General features: G+C 53.4%; 9 protein-coding genes across 9 annotated transcripts; 6 read left to right on the top strand and 3 right to left on the bottom strand.

The window, feature by feature from the left end:
* Nucleotides 1-153: 153 nt before the first annotated feature.
* PG997_010641 (uncharacterized protein) lies at nucleotides 154-918 on the top strand (the record flags this gene model as incomplete). Its single annotated transcript, XM_066814956.1, has 1 exon — nucleotides 154-918. One exon carries the CDS (start codon nucleotides 154-156, stop codon nucleotides 916-918), a length of 765 nt encoding a protein of 254 aa, XP_066664246.1.
* Nucleotides 919-1,548: 630 nt separating this feature from the next.
* PG997_010640 (uncharacterized protein) lies at nucleotides 1,549-2,554 on the top strand (the record flags this gene model as incomplete). Its single annotated transcript, XM_066814955.1, has 3 exons — nucleotides 1,549-2,008; nucleotides 2,099-2,177; nucleotides 2,248-2,554. The coding sequence occupies 3 exons, from the start codon at nucleotides 1,549-1,551 to the stop codon at nucleotides 2,552-2,554; spliced, it is 846 nt and encodes a 281-aa protein (XP_066664245.1).
* A 60-nt stretch (nucleotides 2,555-2,614) lies between these two features.
* PG997_010639 (subtilisin-like protein) lies at nucleotides 2,615-5,537 on the bottom strand (the record flags this gene model as incomplete). Its single annotated transcript, XM_066814954.1, has 6 exons — nucleotides 2,615-3,247; nucleotides 3,333-3,657; nucleotides 3,731-4,450; nucleotides 4,525-4,740; nucleotides 4,790-5,274; nucleotides 5,328-5,537. The coding sequence occupies 6 exons, from the start codon at nucleotides 5,535-5,537 to the stop codon at nucleotides 2,615-2,617; spliced, it is 2,589 nt and encodes an 862-aa protein (XP_066664244.1).
* Nucleotides 5,538-5,901: 364 nt separating this feature from the next.
* Nucleotides 5,902-9,746, top strand: PG997_010638 (uncharacterized protein; the record flags this gene model as incomplete). The annotated part of the gene is made up of 5 exons (XM_066814953.1): nucleotides 5,902-6,256; nucleotides 6,308-7,130; nucleotides 7,185-7,215; nucleotides 7,279-9,607; nucleotides 9,664-9,746. The coding sequence occupies 5 exons, from the start codon at nucleotides 5,902-5,904 to the stop codon at nucleotides 9,744-9,746; spliced, it is 3,621 nt and encodes a 1,206-aa protein (XP_066664243.1).
* A 1,071-nt stretch (nucleotides 9,747-10,817) lies between these two features.
* On the top strand, nucleotides 10,818-13,034 carry PG997_010637 (uncharacterized protein; the record flags this gene model as incomplete). The annotated part of the gene is made up of 1 exon (XM_066814952.1): nucleotides 10,818-13,034. The coding sequence occupies one exon, from the start codon at nucleotides 10,818-10,820 to the stop codon at nucleotides 13,032-13,034; it is 2,217 nt and encodes a 738-aa protein (XP_066664242.1).
* Nucleotides 13,035-13,225: 191 nt separating this feature from the next.
* On the top strand, nucleotides 13,226-14,974 carry PG997_010636 (trichodiene oxygenase; the record flags this gene model as incomplete). The annotated part of the gene is made up of 4 exons (XM_066814951.1): nucleotides 13,226-13,449; nucleotides 13,475-14,024; nucleotides 14,110-14,738; nucleotides 14,806-14,974. 4 exons carry the CDS (start codon nucleotides 13,226-13,228, stop codon nucleotides 14,972-14,974), a joined length of 1,572 nt encoding a protein of 523 aa, XP_066664241.1.
* Nucleotides 14,975-15,065: 91 nt separating this feature from the next.
* On the bottom strand, nucleotides 15,066-17,223 carry PG997_010635 (uncharacterized protein; the record flags this gene model as incomplete). Its single annotated transcript, XM_066814950.1, has 3 exons — nucleotides 15,066-16,031; nucleotides 16,088-16,651; nucleotides 16,768-17,223. 3 exons carry the CDS (start codon nucleotides 17,221-17,223, stop codon nucleotides 15,066-15,068), a joined length of 1,986 nt encoding a protein of 661 aa, XP_066664240.1.
* Nucleotides 17,224-17,887: 664 nt separating this feature from the next.
* On the top strand, nucleotides 17,888-20,324 carry PG997_010634 (glycoside hydrolase family 92 protein; the record flags this gene model as incomplete). Its single annotated transcript, XM_066814949.1, is given in 4 exon segments — nucleotides 17,888-19,558; nucleotides 19,569-19,693; nucleotides 19,744-19,906; nucleotides 19,917-20,324. 4 exon segments carry the CDS (start codon nucleotides 17,888-17,890, stop codon nucleotides 20,322-20,324), a joined length of 2,367 nt encoding a protein of 788 aa, XP_066664239.1.
* Nucleotides 20,325-20,695: 371 nt separating this feature from the next.
* Nucleotides 20,696-22,555, bottom strand: PG997_010633 (uncharacterized protein; the record flags this gene model as incomplete). The annotated part of the gene is made up of 3 exons (XM_066814948.1): nucleotides 20,696-21,586; nucleotides 21,638-22,015; nucleotides 22,142-22,555. The coding sequence occupies 3 exons, from the start codon at nucleotides 22,553-22,555 to the stop codon at nucleotides 20,696-20,698; spliced, it is 1,683 nt and encodes a 560-aa protein (XP_066664238.1).
* Between the last annotated feature and the right edge of the window lie 1,028 nt (nucleotides 22,556-23,583).

Here is a 23,583-nt window from a genome sequence, read left to right as displayed (position 1 = left end):
GTGTTTGCTAACTGATAGGAATGCAAACCCCCGAACTGGAATGAAGCCATGTTTGCCTGAGCAATCATTCCGCTTCCGTCACCCTTTTGGTTATCCTATGTAACATAAATGCGCCAGTATTTCTTGCCGTCGGGATGTGTCTACACTTGCATTATGTTCATATCTTCAAATAACATGATCATGATGCCTTGGTTTATTCTCCAACAGTACTACTACCCAGCGCCCGAGTACACGACTGACAGTGTGTCAGGACCCGGCCCATTGCGTTTGGGTCATATCATCCCGAAGTGGAATCTCCTCGAAAATGTGATTAACGCCGATGGCCCACAGGATCTTCCCCCGGAAACGCCGATTCACGCGTCGACAGTGTGCGGGTCTGTGAGCAAGATGGATGGGGAAGCGAAGCAGGAGCAGACAGCCGATGGGCGCATCCATGTACGAGCCGCTGCCGCCGCCGCCATGAACGTGGATCCTCGGAAGATCCGGTTGCCGTCCAACTCGCTGTCCATGCGTGTCAAAGCACTAGAGACACAGGTCATCCAGCCGAATCTAGCATACGTGAAAAAGTCTGTCGCCGCAAAGGAAATCGCCTCTTTCCTCCCTAGGACGTCCACATTTCTCTCGCCCCCGCAGACTGTGTACATGATAACAGGCCTGATGATTGCACGGGGAGCGACCAATCCCATTCCTTCTTGCCTTTTGAATCATTTCGGCAGACCAGCAGAAGCAAATAGAAATGGCATCATCGTATATGCGACAGACTCTGTATGGGCAATCAGACTGGCCACGATTTCCCGAGGGGGTTTGGGAGTTGGTCGCAAAAGGAATATTCCAAGAAGGCCAACTTCAGGGGCGAAAACATGGGGATTTGCAGAGATGTCTTACATGATAACGGGAACGGCCGTCTGGTTCATGTAGACGGAGTGGATTTGGTGGTTCTTACCTAACCAATATCCATTATGATGCAAGGCAACAATAGCTACCGGGGCATGTATATGAAGATATTTGCAAACATGAACCGCTGTCGGTCCCAAGAGGCAGCACATTAGGATGATGATGATGCTCTCAAGGTATCAAAAGGGGTAGAAAGGGGGACCCGCATCTCAATAATAGGCAACATTGACAGCCAAATCAGTTTCCATGCAAGATGTGTTGAACAATTAACACTAGATCTAATCCCTAAAGACTGGGTGTCCTGAGTACCATAGTACGTACAGCCTTTGCAAGCAGGCAACCTCATATCAGGTTGGCCACGTTCCCTCATCGTGCTTATCGATGGATGGAGCACGACAGGGACTTCGGTCTATAATTAGCAACGGGTGGGGGCCGTTACAGCCAAGAATACGACCCTATGCCCCCTTCCACCCAGGAAGCCCCATATCCGCCATCACCACTGCCGACACCGCAGCCTGATGACCCCGCCCGGAAAGCGGGCAGGCTGCAGCCCAACGCCCCAGACCTCCTTATCTGCTTTCCCAGTGCCTGTCCAATCGAGGAATTAATAGTGGCCGCCAGAGACCTGCGCCAAGCTGTATCAACCATGGACAAATGCTGGTTCGTCCTCCGCCAGCGGCACTATCCCGCCCCCGTCTACACCGCCCCCGGCATGGCCTTCGGCGCCGCCGAGGCCCCCTCCGCCTCGGCCACTTCATCGCGGGCCCCAAGGAGCTAGACCAGGTGATCAACCCGGACGACGTGGCGCCCTTCCCGCGCAGCATGCGCATCTGGGCGACCGAGACGGCGCAGTTCCGGCTCTCGCGCAAGGACGGCAGGACCCACGACAACGGGGTCGGCGCCGACGTGCCCATCGCGGCGGCGGCGGGTGTCACGGTGGGCGCGGAGGCGGGGGTGGTGTTTCGCAAGGTGATGGGCGAGGATTGGGAGATTGAGAGGCTGGATACGCAAATCGTGCAGCCGACGGCGGCGTATTTGGAGCAGTGCGCTCAGTCGGGGCCCTTGGCGGCCTGGGTCGAGAGGCATAAGTTGCTCGGTTCATGGAAGGTCTATAGTGAGTCATCCTTATCTCTCTCTTGTCCAGTCTTAGGATCCTGGAATTAGCGTACGCGCATGAACATGGCTGACTACAGTTCGGCGGCAGTGATCAGTGGCATCATCGTCGCCCGCGGTGCCAAGTTTGGACACAACGACGGCGATGAGGCGGGAGTAAACATAGGGGGGTGATGTGTAAGTGTCCAGTGCATCATCGGGCCCATTGATCCATATGCGCTTAAGCTGACTGCTCATCAGGGACCTATTCGGAGCTGCCGGCGCCAAAGCCAACATTGAGAACAAGAGAGACAAAGAAGTCAACACCTCTGGGCAAAGTATGAACGACTTCGTCTGGGCCGTCCGTCTGACCGAAGTGTCCAAATCTCTGTTCCGGTCCGAGATATTGCAGAAGACCGCTAGAAAGGGCACAGTGTTTGCATCGGGTCCCAAGAAGGTCGAAATGGCCGACCTTCTGGCGGATGCAGGACTGGAAGCGGAAAATGTACACGATTTGGAAGTGCTGCAGGGGGAGGATCCCGAACATCTGATTGCCATTGAGGATTAGTATTCTGTTATGATGTACATGCTCTATGCATCTCTCCTGTGTACATCTTTTCCCCCTATATCATTGCCACGCATCGCCCAAAAACATGCTGATTAAGTTACAAATGTAATCTCGCGCCATCTCCCGCTGCTTTGGATGGGGATAACCATGTTCACCAAAGGGGATTTGATTCCGCAATCCCTCGGGCAGGAGCCTCCAAGGTTTCAAGCGGTGAAACTCCGAGTCTTTCATGGCCATAGATATCAGGGCTTTGGTCATGCCGTACTTCACCTTGAGCATGGAGGCGTTGCTGATGCGGCCCTTGCAGTCGCTGTGTCTAGAAAACTCCAGCAACCGACCCACCAATCCTGCAGCAATGGCGGTCGAGAATGAGGTTCCAGATCTCACCTCGCCGCTCATCGTCTTGATGTCTTCACCCAGGATGGCGAAGTTGTACATGCCGAGGCCTCTGGAGGGGTTGAGATGCTGAGACTTGGTGACGGCCCCATTCGTTGAGAAGATGCACATGACGTCGTTGTCATATTGAGCGGGATAAGCAATTTCGCCGGCGTTGCTCTCGTTCGTTGGAGCCGCTAGGATAAGCATCTTCCCCGAGGCTTCGTGGACCTTGTCGAACAGCTCTTGGCTGGTGTCGACGAATCCACATGCCATGCAGACGACGTCCATCCGTTCTTTGATGCACCAGTCAAGAGCCTGGACGTGTGAACCCATGTCAGTGGGCGGAATTTAGTTTTCCCGTTTCTTCAAAATATCCAAATTAGGGGAAAGAAGGACTGACCTTAACTGCCAGTTCTTTAGTATCCTCGTTCGCAACATCTGTCTCAAAAATTCGAACAGCATAAACCGAGGCAGATTCGCACATGTCGAAAATGAGATTGATAGACGTTGTACCATGGCCGGTTTTGTCGCATTTGATGCTGTCGTTCCCATTCACGAAGTCTCGGTACCCATATATGTAAGCGGAAGCAGCATCGTCTGGGTCAACTCCCGTGTCAAGGACTGCGATTTTGACCTTTTTATGTACACCCCCTTCTTTGGAATTGAGGATGTAGTTCAGACTGGCCATTCGAGCAAACCAGTCTTTGGTTGATGGAGAATTCGTACTTGTTGTTCTTAGTGCCATGTACAGAATCTTGAAAGCAGTCGACGTCGTAGATGGAAATGGACGGAACTCACATTTGTGCCATAGTGTGGCCAGGCCTGTGAGTGGTGATGTTTGATTCGGGGACTGTCGGTAAGGACCTTGGTATTGGCGACGGTGTAGCAGTAGGAGATTGCGTTGAAGGCGGAGAATCCGACAGAGTCAGGGGCTTTACGTTATAGGGTTTCCTTTTAGACAAATAGACGTTGAGGCGGTTGATCAAGAGGTAAAGTGCATGGCGTATGCCTTCTTCGTCTCGTACTTGAGGAGGTTTGAAGGAGTCGCTGGGATGAATGCAGGTCTTGATGAGGAGTTCGAGCGGATCCGAGATATCGTCGAAGAAGTGTCTCTTCGCAATGATATCTTTGCAGATCTTGTAATCCGTGTTATGGTTCTTCTTTCCCTGCGGGCAGAATTTCGACCATTCAGCCTTAGTGTAAAGCGTTTCGATGGGTCGTCCAAGCTGTATTTCCACGAGCATGATTCCAAGTGCAAGCATCTTTGGCATTGGGTGCAGTGGTTTGCTGAAGAGGGGTAAGCGGCCTCGTTGTGCTTCGGCTTTGGTCTTGATTGAATCCTGGCCATAGGTCATTTCTTGATCAACTCCGGTCGCATTTACCCGGCGGCCTATAGAGACCGAAAGCAGCGGTTCGGTCACGAAAATGCCAGCAACTTCATGCCCCTCCTCATTTTGCCGCCTCTCCAGTAGGAAGTGCACACTTTCTTTATTCCATGGCTGTTGCATCCAGGGCGAGCTGTAATATTGCCAACAACCACGATAACACTTCTTTTCTCTTCTCCGTGAGCTCGCTCGCAGAACGGAACATACCTTCCAAAAGTTGACCGAGAGGAAACACTGGGCTTGTCGAATTCCCAGTAGCTGGACGGATCCATAGATTCTTCGAAGTATAATCTACGTCCTTTGACGATGAACTTCAACATCATGAGACCTGCTTCATCTTGAGCCGATATATAAGAGCAGAAAGGGGGCTCGGAGTCTGGCCGAATTTCCTCATAGTCGATTCCAGAACCGGCTTCGAAGTTTCTGCAAAACACGTCAGATTATCAATCGAACATAACCAAAAAGGGGAGACTGACACAGCACGAGTGATGGAAAAATGCGTGTCCTGCCACCATGGGTGCGACTGAAGATCGGTGCGATGTGGATGGGCCATAAAAAGCATCCCGAAGGTGACCTTCGGACTATCTTCTTCCAATGTACTCCGGAGTCTGATGCGGGCCAGCATTTCGTCCGAGTCGGTACAGAGACAATTTGTGAAGAGTGCACTGTGGAGCGACCGGATCTCTTTCCCACACTCGGGGGTTCTTTGCTGACATATCGGAGGTCGGTATCGGAGGGTGAAATATCAATATCTTCCTCCTCCAGCTCCTGGGGCACGAAAGCTTCCAGTGAAGCAAGGGTCATCCGGCGTTGTCTCTGGGCCTCCCGACTACTAGCTACGTTACGTATGGCCGAGGTTGCGGACTCCGAGTTGGCCAAAAGTAGAGCGACGGCCGGGTATCGGTTCCCAGGTTTCATCACACCGGGCGGCAATACTTCATACGATGCATCCTGCAACTTTCGAAGGTCTTAGATGTGTAACTGAACAAGCAGTAGGGTGATACACGTACCCGGCAAAGGTTGTCTAGCTGCTCGAGCAATGCACTCGCCTCTTTCTTAGAATACTCGTCTTCGTGGAGACTCCGGAGCCATCTGATGAGATCAATCAGAATGACCTTCAGGCTGGCACAGAACTGCACACACGGAGGCTGGGTACACAAGTAATCAACCACATGATGAAGCCGGTCTATTGCCTGGATCGCCTGTTGTAGCGCGGACATGTCGGGGAGGCATTAGGATGTCTGAAGTATCAGCAGTCTGGATTCATACACAAGTCAAAGTGTGCACGTCTCGATCGGCTCGCTGAAATGGAATGCACTCGTATGATCGACCATCTGACAGTTGCCGTCCGTGGGTGGCGGTTGGGGGCCAACGGCATGTGCGGGGTAGGAAATGCTTACAGGGGTGTTCGACACTCTTCCCTCATCCACCCTCATCCCTCATCAGCAAGTCTGTGTTCTATGCAGTACTTACTTTGTTCTAACTGCACGTATTTCGCCCAACAAAGCGTTTTATCGGAGATGGTTCTCTCTTCGCACTTGAACGACGCCCAGTTTTGAGAGTCCTTGAGTTCTGGGAAGGATCATGGAGCCGGCCATGAGGCCCCTTTTGGCCGGCAACGAAGAAGCCGGCGACACTTCGCTGCAGGCGTTCACAACCGAGCCAGAAGAGGACAGCATGGACCTCACGGCAATTCGGACCCGTACAGAAGCATGCCAGGCTTTGTTCGAAGCATGTCAAAACCAGTTTCTCTCATCTGAAGACGACTGGGTCGACAAGATGTCAGCTGATTTCAACTGGTGGTCATTGGGCATTGGCGTGGCCAAGTCGGGTCATTCCTCTTTGGATCGTCGCGTCCAAACTCGGGACGGCGTGAAAAACGTCATAGTCTGCCTTTTGGACAGTTTGCAAACATCACTCGAGAACTGCATCGAAATCGGTATGTAATAACCTTTGTTCACAAGTACGGTTAACCTACGCTAACTTGTAGAAGCCAGAAACCGTGACGAGGCACACAAAGAACAAGGCGATACCCCCCACCTGGAAGAGCAAGTTTACTACATCAAGGCAACTCTGAAGTACCTGTCCAAGCTATCAGTGTCCGTACGAAAATCTGGGACCAAGTTTAGACACCAGCGTGTTGACCGTCTGTTGGAACAGGGAGCTCCAACATTGGAAGAATTTCGAAGATACATGTTTTGGATCATTCTTGTCGGGCCTACCAAAATGCATCTTTTGAACTCGATACTTCAACGCTATACTCTCACAGGTGATATTGTTTGGAAGAAGATCTGGATCACGCTCAAGGCATATTTTACTGATGAGCAAAGGCTAAGCCCTGTTCAGAAACGGCTCATACATGCCAACTTGGTCCGACGGAATCGGTTTGACATCTATTTCCGCACGTACCGCCAGAAGATAAAGAGCGGGAAAGGCGAAAGGGTTGCGAAAACAGCACATGGCGCAGCCCAACAGGACACTGTTACACCCAAGTCAGCCTCGAACAAGAAGGTAGATGCGGCCCCAAATCAGGATCCTGCACCGCATACGCAGTCTGCACCATCACAATCGGCAAAGTCATTCGAGCGAAAAGCTGTGTCTTCGCAACCCGCCACTGGCATTGGGAGCCTCATCTTGCCCCAAGGCTCTCCGACACAGGGCACGAGATCAGTGAGCACCAAGTTCTCCCGAGGTGCACTCAAGCAGGATTATCCGAAATGCCCAAGTATCGAAGGAAGCACATTCTGGTGTCCCTTCTGCGCTCAACCGTTGGATGCGTCCTACTCTGACCGAAAGAGAAACAAACGATGGCGGTACGTCTAGACCTTACTATCGTGCAGTATTATCATGCAACTAATCGTTTCAAGTGGTCATGTGGCCGAGGACCTGAGCCCATATGTATGCATATACGAGGAGTGTCAAACGCCCGATGCCATGTACCTGTCAACAGCCCAATGAAAGTCTCACCTCGAGAGTTCCCACAGCGCATCCCGCTGGATCTGCGATACTTGCTGGCTCGATTCCGACGAGCCCGGCCAGTTTGAATTTGATACTGAGAAAAGCTGTGCCGACCACATTCTCAGGGAACATGATGGGGAGTTTGAAGAGGATGATCTAGAAGATCTTACTGAGGCCAGCCGCCGGTCAATCTTGCCGCCAGTCTCTTGCCCTCTTTGCTTCGACGACTCGCCAGCTCTGTATCCAGAGACGGACGGACACATTGCCGAGCATTTGCATTCCTTCGCGCTTCAGGCCTTGCCATGGGAGATGGTTGGGCCAGATGATGACACCAACGCCTCTCAGGGCTCGGCGATCCGGAGCCCCTCTTACTCAGCATCTGACGACGAGTCAGAGCGTTCGGAGGAGAGAAAAGATACAGAGCTAAGGGGATATAACCCTAGTCAGCTGCTGCAATCAAGATATAATATTATGGGATATGCCCAACAATTGGCAGCGAACGACAGTTTGGGCCACAGATTCCATGGTATCTTGTCCAGTCTGAGTATCGACCTCCGTTGGGCTTGTAAAGTCAAAGCCGAGGATATTCGCGACGACATAATCCACGAGATTTACATTCGCCTGGAGAGTATAGCGCTTATCTTAAGACGATTTTCCATCGACTGTGAGGATGTGGACTCGGACGCCATCCCGGATGCAGAGCTTGACTTATCCGAAGAGACATCGAGCCTGTTGACTCTTGTCGAGCTCGCCAACAAAACATCTATCAAGCCTTCAAGCCCTCCGAGCGAAGGTTTATCGGAGGATTCCACCATTCAACCCGTTCCTACAGAAATCACTGGGCGGACGAAGAGTTCAAGTCTAGAAGTTCTCATAGTGCTCACTACCAGGATACTTGGACTTATGGGCCCCTCGGTGTTGCTGCAACATCCAACCGAAACAAAAAGGATACCGGGAACCGTCGCTTCTTCCTCGCAGACCTACGAGTCACCGGGGACAGACTCATCTTCACCCCGCAAAGACCCGGCCAGCACTGACGCTTACCACAGAACAGAAACACTGGCGGGAACTCGTGGCTCACTTGGTATGGATCGCCTAGATGACCTTTTCGGTCTACACTGGAAAAACGCGTTTAGCACAACACCGGATTTCCAAGCTCTTACGTACGGCCAGAGGAATTCCTTTGCCTCGAATTTGCCAGAATCTCAGGACAATGAAACGCCTGCAGAGTACCTTGGGCGTGTCGAAGCGAATTTTAGCCAATCGAAAGTTGCTGTGGCATTATCTACATTCCCTTATCCCATCATGGTCCTTACGCTTGAGTTGTACATGCAAAGCTTCGACTTCTTCGACGAACCGATCGATCTATCGATGAGGAAGTTTCTCATGACGACAGAGCTCGGCATAGAACCAAGCGCCATTGATCGCATGCTACATGCATTTGCGGTTCGTTACCATGGGTGCAATCCTGGGATCTACGAATATCCAAATACTGCCTATTTCGTTGCCTCTTCTCTTCTGATATTACACATGAATATTTTCCATTGCGACACAACCAAGATTATTCCAGGTCTTACGTACGAGGTGGCGAGCAAGGTGACTGCAGTCGACTTTATAAGAACAACCCGCGGCAAAGGCGTAACCGACGCTATTATGGGATACATGTACGACAATGTTACGTACACTCCCTTCATCAGCGTCAAGGATAGACCTCTTGAAGAGCTTACCGAAGATGAACGACATCAATCGACGCGTCACAATCCGATTGAACTTTACTACGCCATATCAAGAGACAATTCAGAGGCTATTCGACGCGTTATGGAGGAAATCTTGAGCTTCCACTATCGTTACACCTACCTCAGCTCAATAGATACTCTTGACGTCACAAAATACTACGATACAATCAACACATTGAGCAACCCTGAGGCACTCCATGGACCTGGTTTTGGAATCATCAAAAGCGGAGTGTTGTTGAGGAGCACCATTACAACCCCAAACAGACCACCTTGGGAGCAGTGTCGTGTTCTTTTGACGGCGGACTACCTGCATATATTTCGGGATACCCCGTCTTGGCTACAGAAGCTATTAGCTGAACAGGGACCCATCATTCCTCTAATGCAGACACTCGAAGGACGTTTAATGCAAAACAGATCGAAGTTGAACATTCACAAGGGCCTAGCGGTGGTCGACAAGACACTCACGGAGCATGAAAATACCTTTGTCGTAGTACAACATGACAGAACGCAAGAGTTATTCAAGGCAGTGGATAGCGAGGATGTGAACGAGTGGGTGGCCACAATCAACTGCACGATGGCTCGTCACTTCGATGGTGGTGTGTTTCACCAAAAAAGCGAGCACAAGGATTTTACTGCTCGGCTGAGAATTCAGGTGAACGGGTTGCAAAATCAAGCAAGGTTGACAGTGGTTCAAAGAAGGAAGAAGTCGATGTTAAGGATAGCCCGCCACTTTGAGATTCTGACGCCCTTTCATCTAGCCACGTGTGAGCGGCTCTTGGCAGCTGCTAAGGGACTTTCTGAAGAAACCAAGCGGCTGTGTCTTAAGGCGTGCAGATTGGAATGTCGTCAGAACATTTTGGAAGAGTTGCTTCATTATACAGAGCAACAAGCTACGACACCAGAGGACCAGGGACATGCTCCTACCTAGTGGGTCGTCACGAGCATTCGTTGATGTTGGATACGTTCGTGATGTATGGTAAAGTCTCACAATATGAATGTAACGCTGTACGGATGACAGTCAGTCTGGCATAATGTAAATTCCTATAGTCAAAACACATTATAATGAAGTCTAGGGGGACCTTGGGCCACCAATGCATCATCTTGACATGGAAAGCTGGCTCGCATTTCGTTGTTGAAACCACTATTTGTAAGTATTAACGCAGGAGGGCAGATCACTAAAGCAGTAAACAAAGATGCACTGCCGAATTCATATAACAGAGCAATAAGTCCAAGCCAAATTGTCCTTTTGACTACTTTCATCACCCTCACAATATATTTCCTCATTCAGATGGCAAACACCTGAAACCCTAAAAAGAAACCTGATGGTGATGCGTGGCATGTCGGACTCAGTAGCTGGCAATGTTTCTAAGCCTGGGAAGTGTATATCCATGCATCTATAGACTAGCATAGATGTATTTACGAGCTCAGATCATCTCTTGACTTGGAAGGCTGGTTGGCGCAAGCGGCAACCTGGAAGATCAATACGAGAAGGGGCATTGCTAAAAGCGCCGAGCCGACTAGCTTAGGCCTGACTCAAATAACAACCTGCCACGATATCAGTCTATCGATGCGGGCGTTGAACTAGTTTGCCCGACAGCTGCTGGTGCGTTATTGTCAGCCAGTAGCGAGCGCTCTACATATGGAGGTGAATGTCGGCTGTGCATGCTGTGTAACCACCCCTTACGATTAACGTCGTGAAAACTGCATCAGGCTGGGACCCCCTCACTTGAAGAGTGCTTAGGTCTGATCGTGTCTCTACTTAAGCATTCTGCCTCACTTGAAGAATCCGTAGTCAAATTTCTCACAATGAACGCCTCTCCATCACAGGAACCGCATCCAAAGGCCATGTCGTTGTCCATCACGGCGGGCGCCAACGCTCTTCTCCAAATAGGCGTGTCCCTCAGCGACATCGCCCTCATCATCCGCAATGGACGCACGTTCGGCAACTGGCTGCGCGTCAAGTCGAACGACCAGGACCTCTTTGAGGCTATCTTGGAAGACCCTGAGGCGCTTCTCAAGCGCAAAGGCATCGTCGAGCCATCCAAGATGGAGAGCAGATTCTCCAGCACCGAGTTTATCTACCAGAGCGGGAGGGTAAGCACTTCCTCCCAGCCGCCGCAACGGGCGGAGCAGGCTCCGAATTCGGAGTTGCCTCGGAGCAAGAGCTCGGCGCAGTCGTCGGATACACCTGGCCTTAGACCCTTCTCTTGGCTCATGATCATCATTGTCACTGCACTAGACATCTGCATGACCCAAGAGAGAATCATCGAGTTCATCGTTACTCTTTTGGCTCTTGTACTTGAGGACTCGGAGAGAGAGAACTCGCTTCGCGTCAGCCTCGGTGTTAACATAGAGTCTTGGAGATCGGCTGGGCAGGTCCGTGGCATGGCACCTCACATATTGCGGACGTACCGCTCAGTGTGGAAAAATTACGGCAAGGGCGATGCCATCCCGCAGCTGAACGCGTTGGAGGACTACGAGGCCTATCGGTTTCTTAAGTGTCTTTTGGAGAATGGGACCAACTCCTTTACTTGCTATTCTGTCAGCACGCTGGCGATCGCCAAAACCATTCAGGCTTGTGGTGTCTCCATCAGCGTGGACGGCGAGAGATCGTACGAAGCTCAGCTGCTGGTGACTTATGTCAAGGACGGCAAATTTCCATTTGGGCTTGCAGGAGACCGACGCCTACCACACCAGGCTGAAATGATATCATACCCTGCCCGTCAGCCAAGAAGCATGATACAGGCCGTTGATACGAGTCGAGCCACGAGAAACGAAATGGAACTCTATTGGGAGCTCGGCGCCAAGGCGGCTTCGGGTCTTACACTCGTTGCCAGCTCCACGCTCCCTTATACTGACTTGACCGAATCAGTATGCTACGAATTAGCAGGCTACAACGATCAATACCCAGGACGCTTCTCCCCGGAGATCCTCATGTTGTCTGCCAAGTCCTTTCCCTGTAAAAACCAGGAAATACTCGACGCGGTAACGTCACTCCTGGAAAGTGCGAGGGAACCATCTGCGAAAGAGTGGCTCGAAACGCACGCAGGGCTCGAATATCTTCTTCGGGGAAATGCAGAATATCCCGAGGACACCACCTTGCAATCTTTGTGGCTACAGTATCAGTCCTTAGTCTTCGGGTTTTACTACAGCATGTTGGCTCCACTGGTTTGCTTCGACTTTCTATCCACCAAAGACCCCTATCTTCGCGGAGTATGGGGCCGCGGTGGTACAACATTCCTGGCAATGTGCACGCAGTTTGGAAATGAGCTACGCAGGCAAGGCAAAGTGAGCAGGACACACGTTGCCTATATGCTAGCTGCGATGTACGGCGGACGCCCCAAGGTCCATAACCTAGGCAGCTCGCGGCATAATCTTCTCGGTGTCCTTGGCACCACTTCGGTTCTGGCCTTGCACCTGCTCCGATCTTCAGACCAGCCGCAACAATTGGCCAGATTTGCAGTGCTAGACCTGCCCGTTGTCCATCTCGTGCCCGAGGAGGATGGCGATTTGTATGCAAGTTCGAGCTTCCGCATCGGATTTCGGGCGCCGTCCCCGGTGGCCCGAGAGATCCGACGCCCGCGAAAAACAAACAAGGAGTGGTCCATACACTCCAGCATGGCCAGCGTATTCGCAGGAGGCGTACCGGGTGTCGTGATGGGGGCGCGATGCGATGGCCGACTAGCCGGCTGGTTCAACCCTGCCGCTGCGGATACCTTGTTCCTGAGCAGTGCCTATCTCCAGAAGGACGAAGACCGTGGTCAAGATCCGGATGACGAATGCGTGAAGGGGTTTGAGGTCCTGGAGGCGGACTTTCAGAACGGTGACGTGCCCAGCCCCGCGAGGGCCGTAAATGACGCGACGGCATATGGGGTGGTACATTCCGCGGGGTCGCCGGTTTTCAGATACGCTGCTGCCGGCTTCTACGGCGGTGCCGGGGAAGAGGTAGTCATTGCTAACGGGAATATGATGGAAGCATTCGGAAGGATTGAAATGCAAGGCAGTGGCATTATCATATCCTAGACCAGTCTTATCGGATTCTTATCTAGTAACGAGAGTGTTGTTTCCATCCACTATCATGACCCGACAGATATGAGCCACAATATATCCCCTTTGAAAGTCCATACTATCCCAGGGAGCTGCTAGTCAAAAGACAACTAGGACGTAAGAGCGATGGAAATATTGGCGTAGTGGCCTTCAGTCAGGCCGCTGTAATGAAGACACGCCGAGCCGCAAACCGTCGGGCTGATCGTCGTGTCGGTGCAGTCGCCCGAGAGGACGGCCGCGAGGTCCATGCAAGCGGCCGGGACGTTATCGAACTGGCCCTCTGTAAAGGACAAAAAGAAAGGGGTTCTTGTGTTCGCAAGAAATTCGCCGTCGATACGGATGATCTACTTACCACTCTCGGCGGGGATGCTGTGCGTTCCGCCATTGAGAAGTCATCTCTATTAACCCTCTGGCAGGCCCCATAATCCGCATCAGCCCCCACGAACTCCACGTCAGCGACCCCAGCTTCTACGCGAAGCTGTACAACCAAGACGGGCCCTGGGACAAGTACGCTTGGGCCTGGGACGCCTTCGGCGCCCCCTGTCGACCATCTGCACGGTGAAGCACCACGTCCACCAACGCCGGCGCGCGACCCTGAACCCTTTCTTCTCCAAGGCGAGAGTGGCGGGCCGCATCGATATCGTGCAGAGGTCGGTTTTGGAGCTGTGCCGCAAAGTGGACGAGTTTGCGGCGGGTTCGCGGTCCGTTGCCAGGATCAGCCTGGGCGCCGCCATCAGCGCTTTCACTCGGGACGTGGCAACGGAGTTTGTGATTGGGAAACGGTACCACATTCTTGACGCCCAGGATTTTAACGCGGAAACAGCGACTCTGCCTCAGACTTCGGGTAGCCTCTGGCAGAGTAGTAAACACTTCCCCTGGTACGTTTCCCTGATGAAGAGGATGCCCGCCTTCATGGTCAAGAGAACGGGCGGGGACGGTGTCAACGCGTTCATCTTCTTCCTTCAGGTCAGTATTCTCAGTTTCGTCCCTGTGCAGCTGCAGTTTATGTGTTTGGTCTCTTCCCTATCATCATCTAAAAAGGGATGCTTAGGATATGATGAAAGTTACCATGGAGTACTATTCTACCTTGACTTCTGCTCCACCGAATGACGATGGTCCGGGTGATAAAACGCGCACCATTGTGTACGAGATCTTGAACGCCCCCATCCCGCCTGCCGAGAAAAGCCTGAGCCGTGTGTTCGAGGAAGTCGGGACCATCACCAGGGGCGGCTTCGAGACGGTTGCCAACAGCCTGCGTATGATCCTCTACCACATCTACGCGGACCAAGAAGTCCTGCGTCGCTTGAGATTGGAACTATCCGGGGCACGACGAGACAAAACCACCAACAACCACGCGTCCTTAGATATCGGCCTCGGCACGATTGAGCAATTACCCTATTTGACCGCCGTCCTGATGGAAGGTTTGCGGTTGAGCCCGGGGCTGTCAACACGCGCGCAGCGCATAGCACCGGACCGCGACCTCGTATACGACAATCGGGTCATACCGGCCGGGACCCCCATCGGTATGACGACGCTGCTGATGCATTATGATCCGGCCCTGTACCCGGACCCGAAACGCTTCGATCCCGAGAGATGGATGGATAGGGGGTTGGGCGAAAGGCCGAGAAGACCTATGCTCCCTTTGGGAGGGGCACCAGGATCTGTCTTGGGATGCAGTAAGTTCTCCTTCATAGACCGGCATTGTTGCGACTCGTTACTCATCCGGGGACTCACCCGTAATATCCAGTCTTGCCTGGGCTGAATTATACCTGGTCGTTGCTGCTCTGGTTCAGCGCTTCGACTTTCGGTTCGACCCGGCGGCTATGGCCGATGTGGAATGTTCCAGCGATCAGTTCATCATTGGGACTTCGGGCTGGGACGGGCTCAAGACGTTCGTAAGCAGAGTGCCAGTTTGAACGCCTGTGCTGGCCGCGGCAATGAAACCGAACCTGCCGGCGTTCTCTGTAGAATCAGATGAACATCACACAATATCTTTGGCTATGGGGGCTACAGTAATTTAAAGGCTTGCGCCGCCTGCCCGCCTTCGTACCAGGAGTCGACATCGTCCTTATGGGCTGTCTGCAACAAACCAATTCTCTCAAAGGCCGTTCGCTCCTCGTTCAAAGGTCTCAGTATCAGACAGACGTGGTGCTGGTAGAACACGAATCCAGTCTTGAGGCAGAACACTGTACATCCTTCCTCCAAGCGCCGCGAGCCCTCAGCATCAAGAAAATCATAATCAGCGTCGATACAGTACCCGCCGCCAGTTCGTCCCGATGATCCAGTGCTGATGATCCTGCACGGATGATACTGCGCAAAGCGATGTCCGCTTGCTGACCCCGGAACGGCCGTCCACGACCCTAGAGCGAGGAGCCCGCGCACGGTGATCTCTGCGTACTTTATGGGCCCGAACTCGTCGGGGCCGGCCAGGTCGACCCGGAAGCTCACGAGTTCGAGCGGGTCGACGGCCGTCGTCGCCTGCAGGGACCCCAGCTGCTGCGACCCGCCCGTGACGGACGCCCACGACCACGACGGGACCGGGCTGGCCTCGCGCCGCGCTGACTTGACTTCGGACGGAACGTACCACAGCAAGTCCTGCACCAGACTCTTTTCCCAGAGGCCCGCCAGATAGCAGCCCAGGGAACCCCGGTGCTTCGTCCCGTACTGCCTAGCGACCCCGGCAATCGCCGGCAGGCTGTCCGAGTCGTAGGTCAGGCGCATGGTCGAGTACTCGCTCGCCATCTGGCGCCATCCCGCGCTCGTGTAGTACAGTGCCGGCGCCGCCGCCATGTTGATCCGGTACGCCCGCTTCCGCGGCCACAGGGCCTGGCCCGCCGCCATGCCGCACTCGCAGTCGCCGTTGCCGCCCGCGCACTCCCACGCCGCTTCGTCGCGCGCGAAGTGCACGAAGCGCGGCGACAGCAGCAGCTCCTGGTAGACCCAGCCGCGCGCGAGGAGCGGGAAGTCGGCCAGCTCGGACGGGTGGGCCAGCGCCGGGAACCGGGGAGGTGCGCGATGTGCGTGCGGACGACGAGGTCGCGCCGATCAGCTGACTCGACGGGGGAGACGGGGAATTTCGGCACGGTGTGGAACAGGCCGTCGTCGCCCTGGGTGGCACTGGTGGCGGCGATGGTGATGTAGGAGCCCTGGTAGATGTTGCACATCTCTGCGGCTTGGGCCTTCCAATCATCCTCGTCGTCTTGGATAATGCATAGGGAGTCGATCCATAGGTACTTGAGGCCAAGATACATGGCCACCTCGCCTGCCTCTCGGAACGTCTTGGGGAGTATATCAGGAGGCACTCTCTCGAGATAGGATGTCAGTGTGAGGCTCGTGGTGCGGCATCGCTCGGTGGATGGGCCCCAACGATGACTCAGGCACGCATACTTTTCTCGCCCGCCCAAACCCTGTACAAGACGGAAGTCGGCCTGGCCGTTGGCGTCCCTGGACAGCTCCACGACTCGGTACGGGAGAACACCTGCTGGTTGTCTGCAATCTTCGTGGGCCGTCTTGCAGTTTTTCAGCCAGGTTTTGATGGCTTCCAGAGACGCTGAAGAGCCTGTATACCCGAGAGCAGCCGCCGAAGGGGAAACCTTCCGTGCCGCTGGATGAACTATGAAATGGGTTAGTCCGTTTCTCCCTTGCTAATACTTATGGGAACACCGGCAAATGGCGCACAGTATTTGTCGCCAGTATATTCAATCCTTACAGAGAACTCCTCTACTCTGTGTTCTTCGCTCTGATTCTTTGTCGTCGCTGATACGCTGACCCTGAGCAAAAGGCTGGGGTTATACGGTTTTCGGTCGCCGACCAGCCATATAAGCGTGCACTGATCCTGCCAACACTGGTCGCCTAGTGTGAAACCGCGGTCGCGCAACTGAGCATCGAGGCATTGCAGAATCGCCGTACAGCCGACGCAGCCTCTCCCGGAGGAATCCCTGAGCGCGTCGAGCTCTGTTTCCATTTCCACATAATCGATGTTTTTCCAGGGCAGCAGGACATCGTCGAGCCGTCCCGTTTTCCATCCTTGATCCGGCAGCCCAACCAACTCGATACCCCTACGGGATACTCTGGGTTGGTCTAGAAACGGGGTTCCAGCCGGCAGCTTGAAGTAGCAGAGTCCACAGCTGCGAAAGCTTGGAGTTGACGATACCGTGTTGCCCATGGCCCAGGATCTGTGATGGTATAGGTGGATGTTGTGACGATTTATGACTGATTCGTGGCCCAGGATGGGAATAAAGGCAGACAACTGCGATCCCTCTGAAGCTGGGAAAACGCTGGAACGAGCAGAGGAAGAAGTCAGAGCTGGACGGGCAGCCGTTTCCAAACAAATATTTCAGCTGAGGCTCGAAGTGCTGTTCAGCTTTGGCTTGGCATGCCATCATCAGCCACCATGCCTCGCTGCCTATCTGTACGTTGCTGTGGCTGGCCATAAGTGCAACCTAGCAAATGCAGCTGCAGCTGCAGCAACAGCAGCATTACCCCATGACCGATTGACTCGGGTGACAGAGGCGGCACAATCAACCGTAACAAGCACATCCTTGCCTTTTCGGGTTCGTGCCTTCCTTGGATAGGCAGGTAACAAGGTAGCTTTTGCCGCGATTCGCCAACGCAATTTGTGTAAACGTTATTCAACGGTCCTGGGAAATGAGGATCAGGGACAGGAAAAGCATCGGAGGACCATATGAGATATGAATCCATAACATCCACTTCTGATCAGAGGTTACTTAAGTATCTTTTAATACCCGAGCTGATCTTCCCAGAGCTCAGACTCTCAGCTTGAAACACACTTTTCAAAAATGAAAGTTCGACTGGCGCGACAGCTCGCAATGCCAAATCCAACCCCGCACCCGGTCTTCCGTCTCCCCCTCCTCCTCCTTTCTTTGCTTTTGCTGGTAGCGAACAACAGCGCCACCCTCGCCGCCGATGTCGCCGCCAACGACGATGACATCCTCCGCTTCATCAACCCTCTAATCGGCAGCACCAACGGCGGCAACGTCTTCGCAGGCGCCACGCGCCCCTACGCCCTCGCCAAGCCCGTCGCCAACGTCGACGGCCAGAACACGGGCGGCTTCGCGACCGACGGGTCCAAAGTGACCGGCTTCAGCGCCGTGCACGACTCGGGCACGGGCGGCAACCCCAGCCTCGGCAACTTCCCGCTGTTCCCCCAGGTCTGCCCCAGTGGTGAGGATGGCGTCAACGGCTGCCAGTTCCGCATCGGCGACCGCGCGACGCACTACGTCAACGGCAGCGTCGTCGCGGCGCCGGGGCGCTTCGCGGTCGAGCTGGTATCGGGGGTTAGGGCGGAAATGACGAGCAGCGAGCATGCGGCGCTGTACCGGTTCGAGTTCCCGGCGGGGAAAGGGGATCCGCTCGTGCTGCTCGACTTGACGGATTTGTGGCAGAGTCGGCAGAACGCGTCGGTCAGTATTGATGCCTCGACCGGCCAGATCAAGGGCAACGGCACGTTCCTTCCTAGCTTCGGCGCCGGGTCCTACGTGATGCACTTCTGCGTGGACTTCCACGGCGACGAGGTCCGTGACAATGGCGTCTGGGTCAACAATCGCGCCGGCACGGAACCGAAGAGCCTATATGTGACGCGCGGCTTCAACTTGTTCTTCGTGGAAGCAGGGGGTTGGGTCAGGTTTCAGAACCTCGCCAACAGCACGCTCACGGCACGGATGGGGACCAGTTTCATCAGCACCGAGCAGGCTTGCAACCACGCCATCACCGAGATACCCGAACCCCTGACGGACTTTGATCGCCTGGTCTCAGAGACCCAAGATGCATGGCGCCAGAAGTTGAGCCCCATCTCGATCAAAGCGGGTGGCGCAAGCGACGACCTACAGAGCAGCTTTTGGAGCGGCATCTACCGCGGCATGATCTCGCCCCAGAACTACACGGGCGAGAATCTCCATTGGGACAGCGGTATCCCCTATTTCGACTCGTACTACTGCATCTGGGACTCCTTCCGCGTACAGCACCCGCTCCTTACCATCTTGGATCCCGTGGCACAGTCGCAGATGGTCAACAGTTTGTTGGACATCTACAAGCACGAAGGGTGGCTCCCCGACTGTCGCATGAGCCTGTGCTCCGGTTGGACTCAGGGTGGCTCGAACGCCGACGTGGTGCTTGTAGACGCCTACGTGAAGAACCTCACGGGCATCAACTGGCAAACCGCGCTCGAAGCCATCGTCCAAGACGCAGAGGTCGAGCCCCTGGAATGGTCATACCAGGGGCGGGGTGGCTTACAAAGCTGGAAGGGTCTCAACTACATCCCCTATCTCGACTTTGACCCCCTGGGCTTCGGCACCAACTCGCGCAGCGTCTCGAGAACTCTCGAGTATGCCTACAATGACTACTGTCTCGCCACCTTGGCCCAGGGGCTCGGCAAGACCGACGTTTACGATAAATACATCCAGCGGAGCACGAACTGGCGCAACATCTGGAAGGAAGACCAAATCTCCGCCATCAAGGGGGAACGACACCGGCTTCAAGGGGTTCTTCCAGCCCAAGTATATGAATGGGACCTGGGGCTACCAAGATCCTATCGCATGTTCGGCGTTGGCGGACTTCTGCTCGCTGACCACGAACCCAAGCGAGACGTTCGAGGCCAGCATCTGGCAGTACCAATTGTAAGTCCTTGATCGCCGATTGACAGCATTGCTACTCTAACACATTCCAGTCTCGTGCCGCAGCAAATCTCCACCTTGATCTCCCTGATGGGCGGCGACGAGGAGTTCATCAACCGCCTCGACTTCTTCCACACGTCCGGACTCGCCGACATCTCCAACGAGCCCGTCTTCTCGACCGTGTACCTGTACCACTACGCCGGCCGCCCGGCCCCTGTCGACGAAGCGGCTGCACACCTACATCCCCTCCAAGTTCCGCAACACCAACGACGGCCTGCCCGGCAACGACGACAGCGGCTCCATGGGCGCGTTCGTCGTGTTCGGCATGATGGGCCTGTTCCCCATCGCGGGCCAGAACGTGTACCTGATTTCGGCGCCCTTCTTCGAGGAGCTGAGCGTGAGGCACGGCGTCACGGGCAAGACGGCCACGGTCCGCGCGCTCGGGTTCGATCCGAGCTACGCCAATGTGTCGATTCAGAGTGTGACGGTTAATGGGGAGAAGTGGACGAAGAACTGGATCACGCATGAGCTGTTTACGAAGGGGTGGACGGTGGAGATTACGCTGGGGGCGGAGGAGTCGGATTGGGGGACGAGGGTGGAGGATCGTCCGCCGAGTTGGGTTGGTGGTAGTTAAAGAGTTGCATTCATGTTTGATCTCTCACATGGTGCACACAGGAATGAGTAATATGACGAAATGTCTTTGGGGGCCGATTCTGCTAAGTTTATATACTGGTGATTCTCTACAAATGCGGAATCATTTGCAGCCACCTGGGCATTAGGTAAACCCCAATAGGGACGCTTCGTAGACTAATGAAAGCTTCAACAACAATAAAAAGCCTCATGGCTATGTAAAAGAGCGAGACGTATGTGATTTGGTATTGAAAATGAAACTTGAGATATTGCATCCACACTCTATATTGCTTCGTAGACTTGAAGTTTTTTGAGGATACGGGCGAACATGAAAATGGTTTGAATGTAAGCGATGACGGTAAGGGATCCCGTAATCTACAGAATCCACTCGGATTCGGATGGGAAGTGGCAGTTCCACGCTACCAGATGCAGTCCACCGTAGAGAGCTGTGAGAGGGATTAGGATCAAGGCCGAGATCTCCCGCTCAAATATAACCTCCAACATGACTTCCCCTATCTTTCGTGGATCCTTGCTCGAAAGGTACGGGGCAATATTTGATTGGCGCTGAAATATGTTCCGCGAGTTCCTTGTTCCGGGCATTTCCTTTCCATGAAAGTACTTGGCCCAGGATTGTCGCTTGAGAGACGGTTTGAATGCTCCCAGGATCCCGAGGTCAGGACCAACATCAGGACCAATGATTATTGGTTTGTAGTACTCCACCGACTCAGTATTCGTGCCGCCGAGGAGCCGATAGACGTTGGCAGCACCATTCAGTGCATCGCATGCAGCTTTGCTAATGATAATTGACTGGTCGATGAATCGAAGGCCGCACGGGAGGTGGTCCGTATGCTGCAGCAAGATCGTTTCCTTCTGGGAAAATTCAGTCTCTGTGTCGACTGTCTGGGAGTACACTAGGTTGCCATCTGCATCCTGAGTGTGTACCAACCAAGTGAGGCGAGCTTGGTAATTATTGTTGTGACTTGTCGGAAGGCCCTGGACAACCTTTGAACCCCTCCAGGCCGACCTTAATTCGAACATTAGCTGGTTGGTAAACCTGGAACGGGCCGGTTTGTAGCTATTTTGTTCCTGGTTGTCGTTGATTGTCCATTTGTCGAAGAACGGTACTTTTCTGGACACAACAGGTACAAGAAGGATATGTTCGCCCTCGATCAAATCCCAAGCGCAACTCTCAAAGAATAGCATGTGAAAGGTATCTTGAAACCCGTCCAGGTTCACAGTCTCCGTGCTCGTAATATCGACCGGTTTCTGTCCATGAGTCAGTATCTGAAGGAAGTTGCACGAGAGCGTCCCTATTACCTTTAGCCAGAAAGAATACATGATAATGCCACACATAACATGCACCATTGTATGTATTTCCAGTAGAGCCAGGGGCAGACCGTACGCAGTGCGACAAATACATTGTAGTGCCATCCACGTGATTTGGAGAGCTACAAGCCCTTTCTGTACCAGATTGGCTTTGCATCTATCCGTAATGGACTCGGGGGATACGTAAATAAACTTCCCGGCTTGAGCGATGGCAACAACACCAACGGAGGATAATGTTTCGTGGCAGCTGCCCACAAGGATGTCGCCGAATATTCGGCCATTCCGCGGCTTTTTCTCGCTCAAATGCTCAAGGGAGACTTGCAAGCCACCCATCACGACGAAGAATCCATATTTCAGATCGAATATGTACTAGAGTATATTAGTTGGCATATTCTATATTACTATGGGGCTTGATTTGTCTTGGAATGCAGCCGTGTATTGGTGCCTCCGATGTTGGCTGAAGAATAGGAGGGTCACTTGCAGTAAATCGCTTACCTCCTTATTAGCTCTATCATCCAGATTCTGGAGCTTCGTCAACTCCTTGGCTACCCACCTAGCCTCGAAGTATTGTACCATGGCCAGGTATATAACAATCTCAGGGAAACAAATTCCGATGGCTACCCATTTGAGCTTGCGAAGGAGTTGCGGCCACCATCCTCGCTTGCCGGGGACGTTTAGATGCAAAGCAGTGTATATGCATGCCGTTAATGTGACGATGCAACTCCACAAGATTGACGAGGAACTGCGATACGCTTGAGAAGAGACCCATGGCGGTGCCATGACAGTGTTGAGACGCGTAAGGTTGTGCTCGTTGCCGTCGAGTTGCTCTCTGATGATGCGAGCTGAGTCATCTGCAGATGATAGCACAGGCATCAAAGATGCAGCTAAGAACCAAGTGTTGATCTGCATCTTGACATCTGGGTCCGATGCTCTCAACGAAGGACGGAATAATCTCGAGTCAAAAAGGAAACCGAGTAATTTGATATCAGGCTGTACAAGTTACCCAAACCTCAACATCATATTTCACGTGAGAATCTGAAAATACCCGTGGCGTCTAGTAGATGTTGTGTAGCCAATGAGTCTTGGCAATTGTTCCCGCTGCGTCAGCTCAGCCACGCTGCATGTCCGCTGCACAGCCTGGCCAAGTCTAGCCAAGCAAGATACGTTCAACCAAGTGGCATGATCCAATGAAGTCTCAACATGGGCCACACCAACTGCAACACGCATGGAGAATATTGGCTGAAATCGTAATTTGTGTCCATGATCAAGTGCCGGGCAGCCTCACTGTCGAATCTGCCCTACCGCTAACACCCTTGGCTGCCTGGCTGCTCCTATATGCAAAGTGGTCTTTTTTAAACTAGGTACATGCAGATCATTACCTTTCTGTACTCGCTTCGCCCCAGAGCCCTCATCAACTACAATGAGCATCGATGCAGCCCCTATCTGTCAGCAGGCTCGAGGTCTGGATCTATTCACTAAGCAAGTACTCACCATCATAATCGCATGGTTTCCTGGGCTAGTATTGAGGAGGAACAATGTGACATCTCGGCACATTGTATGTCTTCTCATGGGTCTGGCTCGAGAAGCGTGGCCCAGTTACCCTGCTCCAGCGCCCGCCGTCGTCGCTGTGTGCCGGCAGGGTCTCACCAGGCTACGAGACACTTCAAGTCAAGTCTCTAGGTACTTTGAAAGGACCAAGGCCTTCAATATCCCCGGCTAACATTCACCCTGTTTGGAGTGCTCTCTTCGGGTTCATATACGCTGGACCCAACGCTGGGTCGGATTGGACGAGGTCCATACACCGGGACAGTCTACCACCCAAAGACCTGAGTTGTTTGAGCCGTCACACTCAATCGCGATTTAATTTAGATCCGAAGTACCGAGGCTCTCTGCTGTGAGTGGACGCCACCTCCACCGAATGCATCGACCAACGCACA

This window comes from Apiospora hydei, assembly GCF_038363865.1.
Source record: "Apiospora hydei strain CBS 114990 chromosome Unknown utg000008l_segment0_segment0, whole genome shotgun sequence".
NCBI classification, from domain to species: domain Eukaryota; kingdom Fungi; phylum Ascomycota; class Sordariomycetes; order Amphisphaeriales; family Apiosporaceae; genus Apiospora; species Apiospora hydei.
The sequence above is the reverse complement of the archived record's forward strand: the minus strand, read 5'-3'. Positions and strand labels throughout refer to the sequence as shown.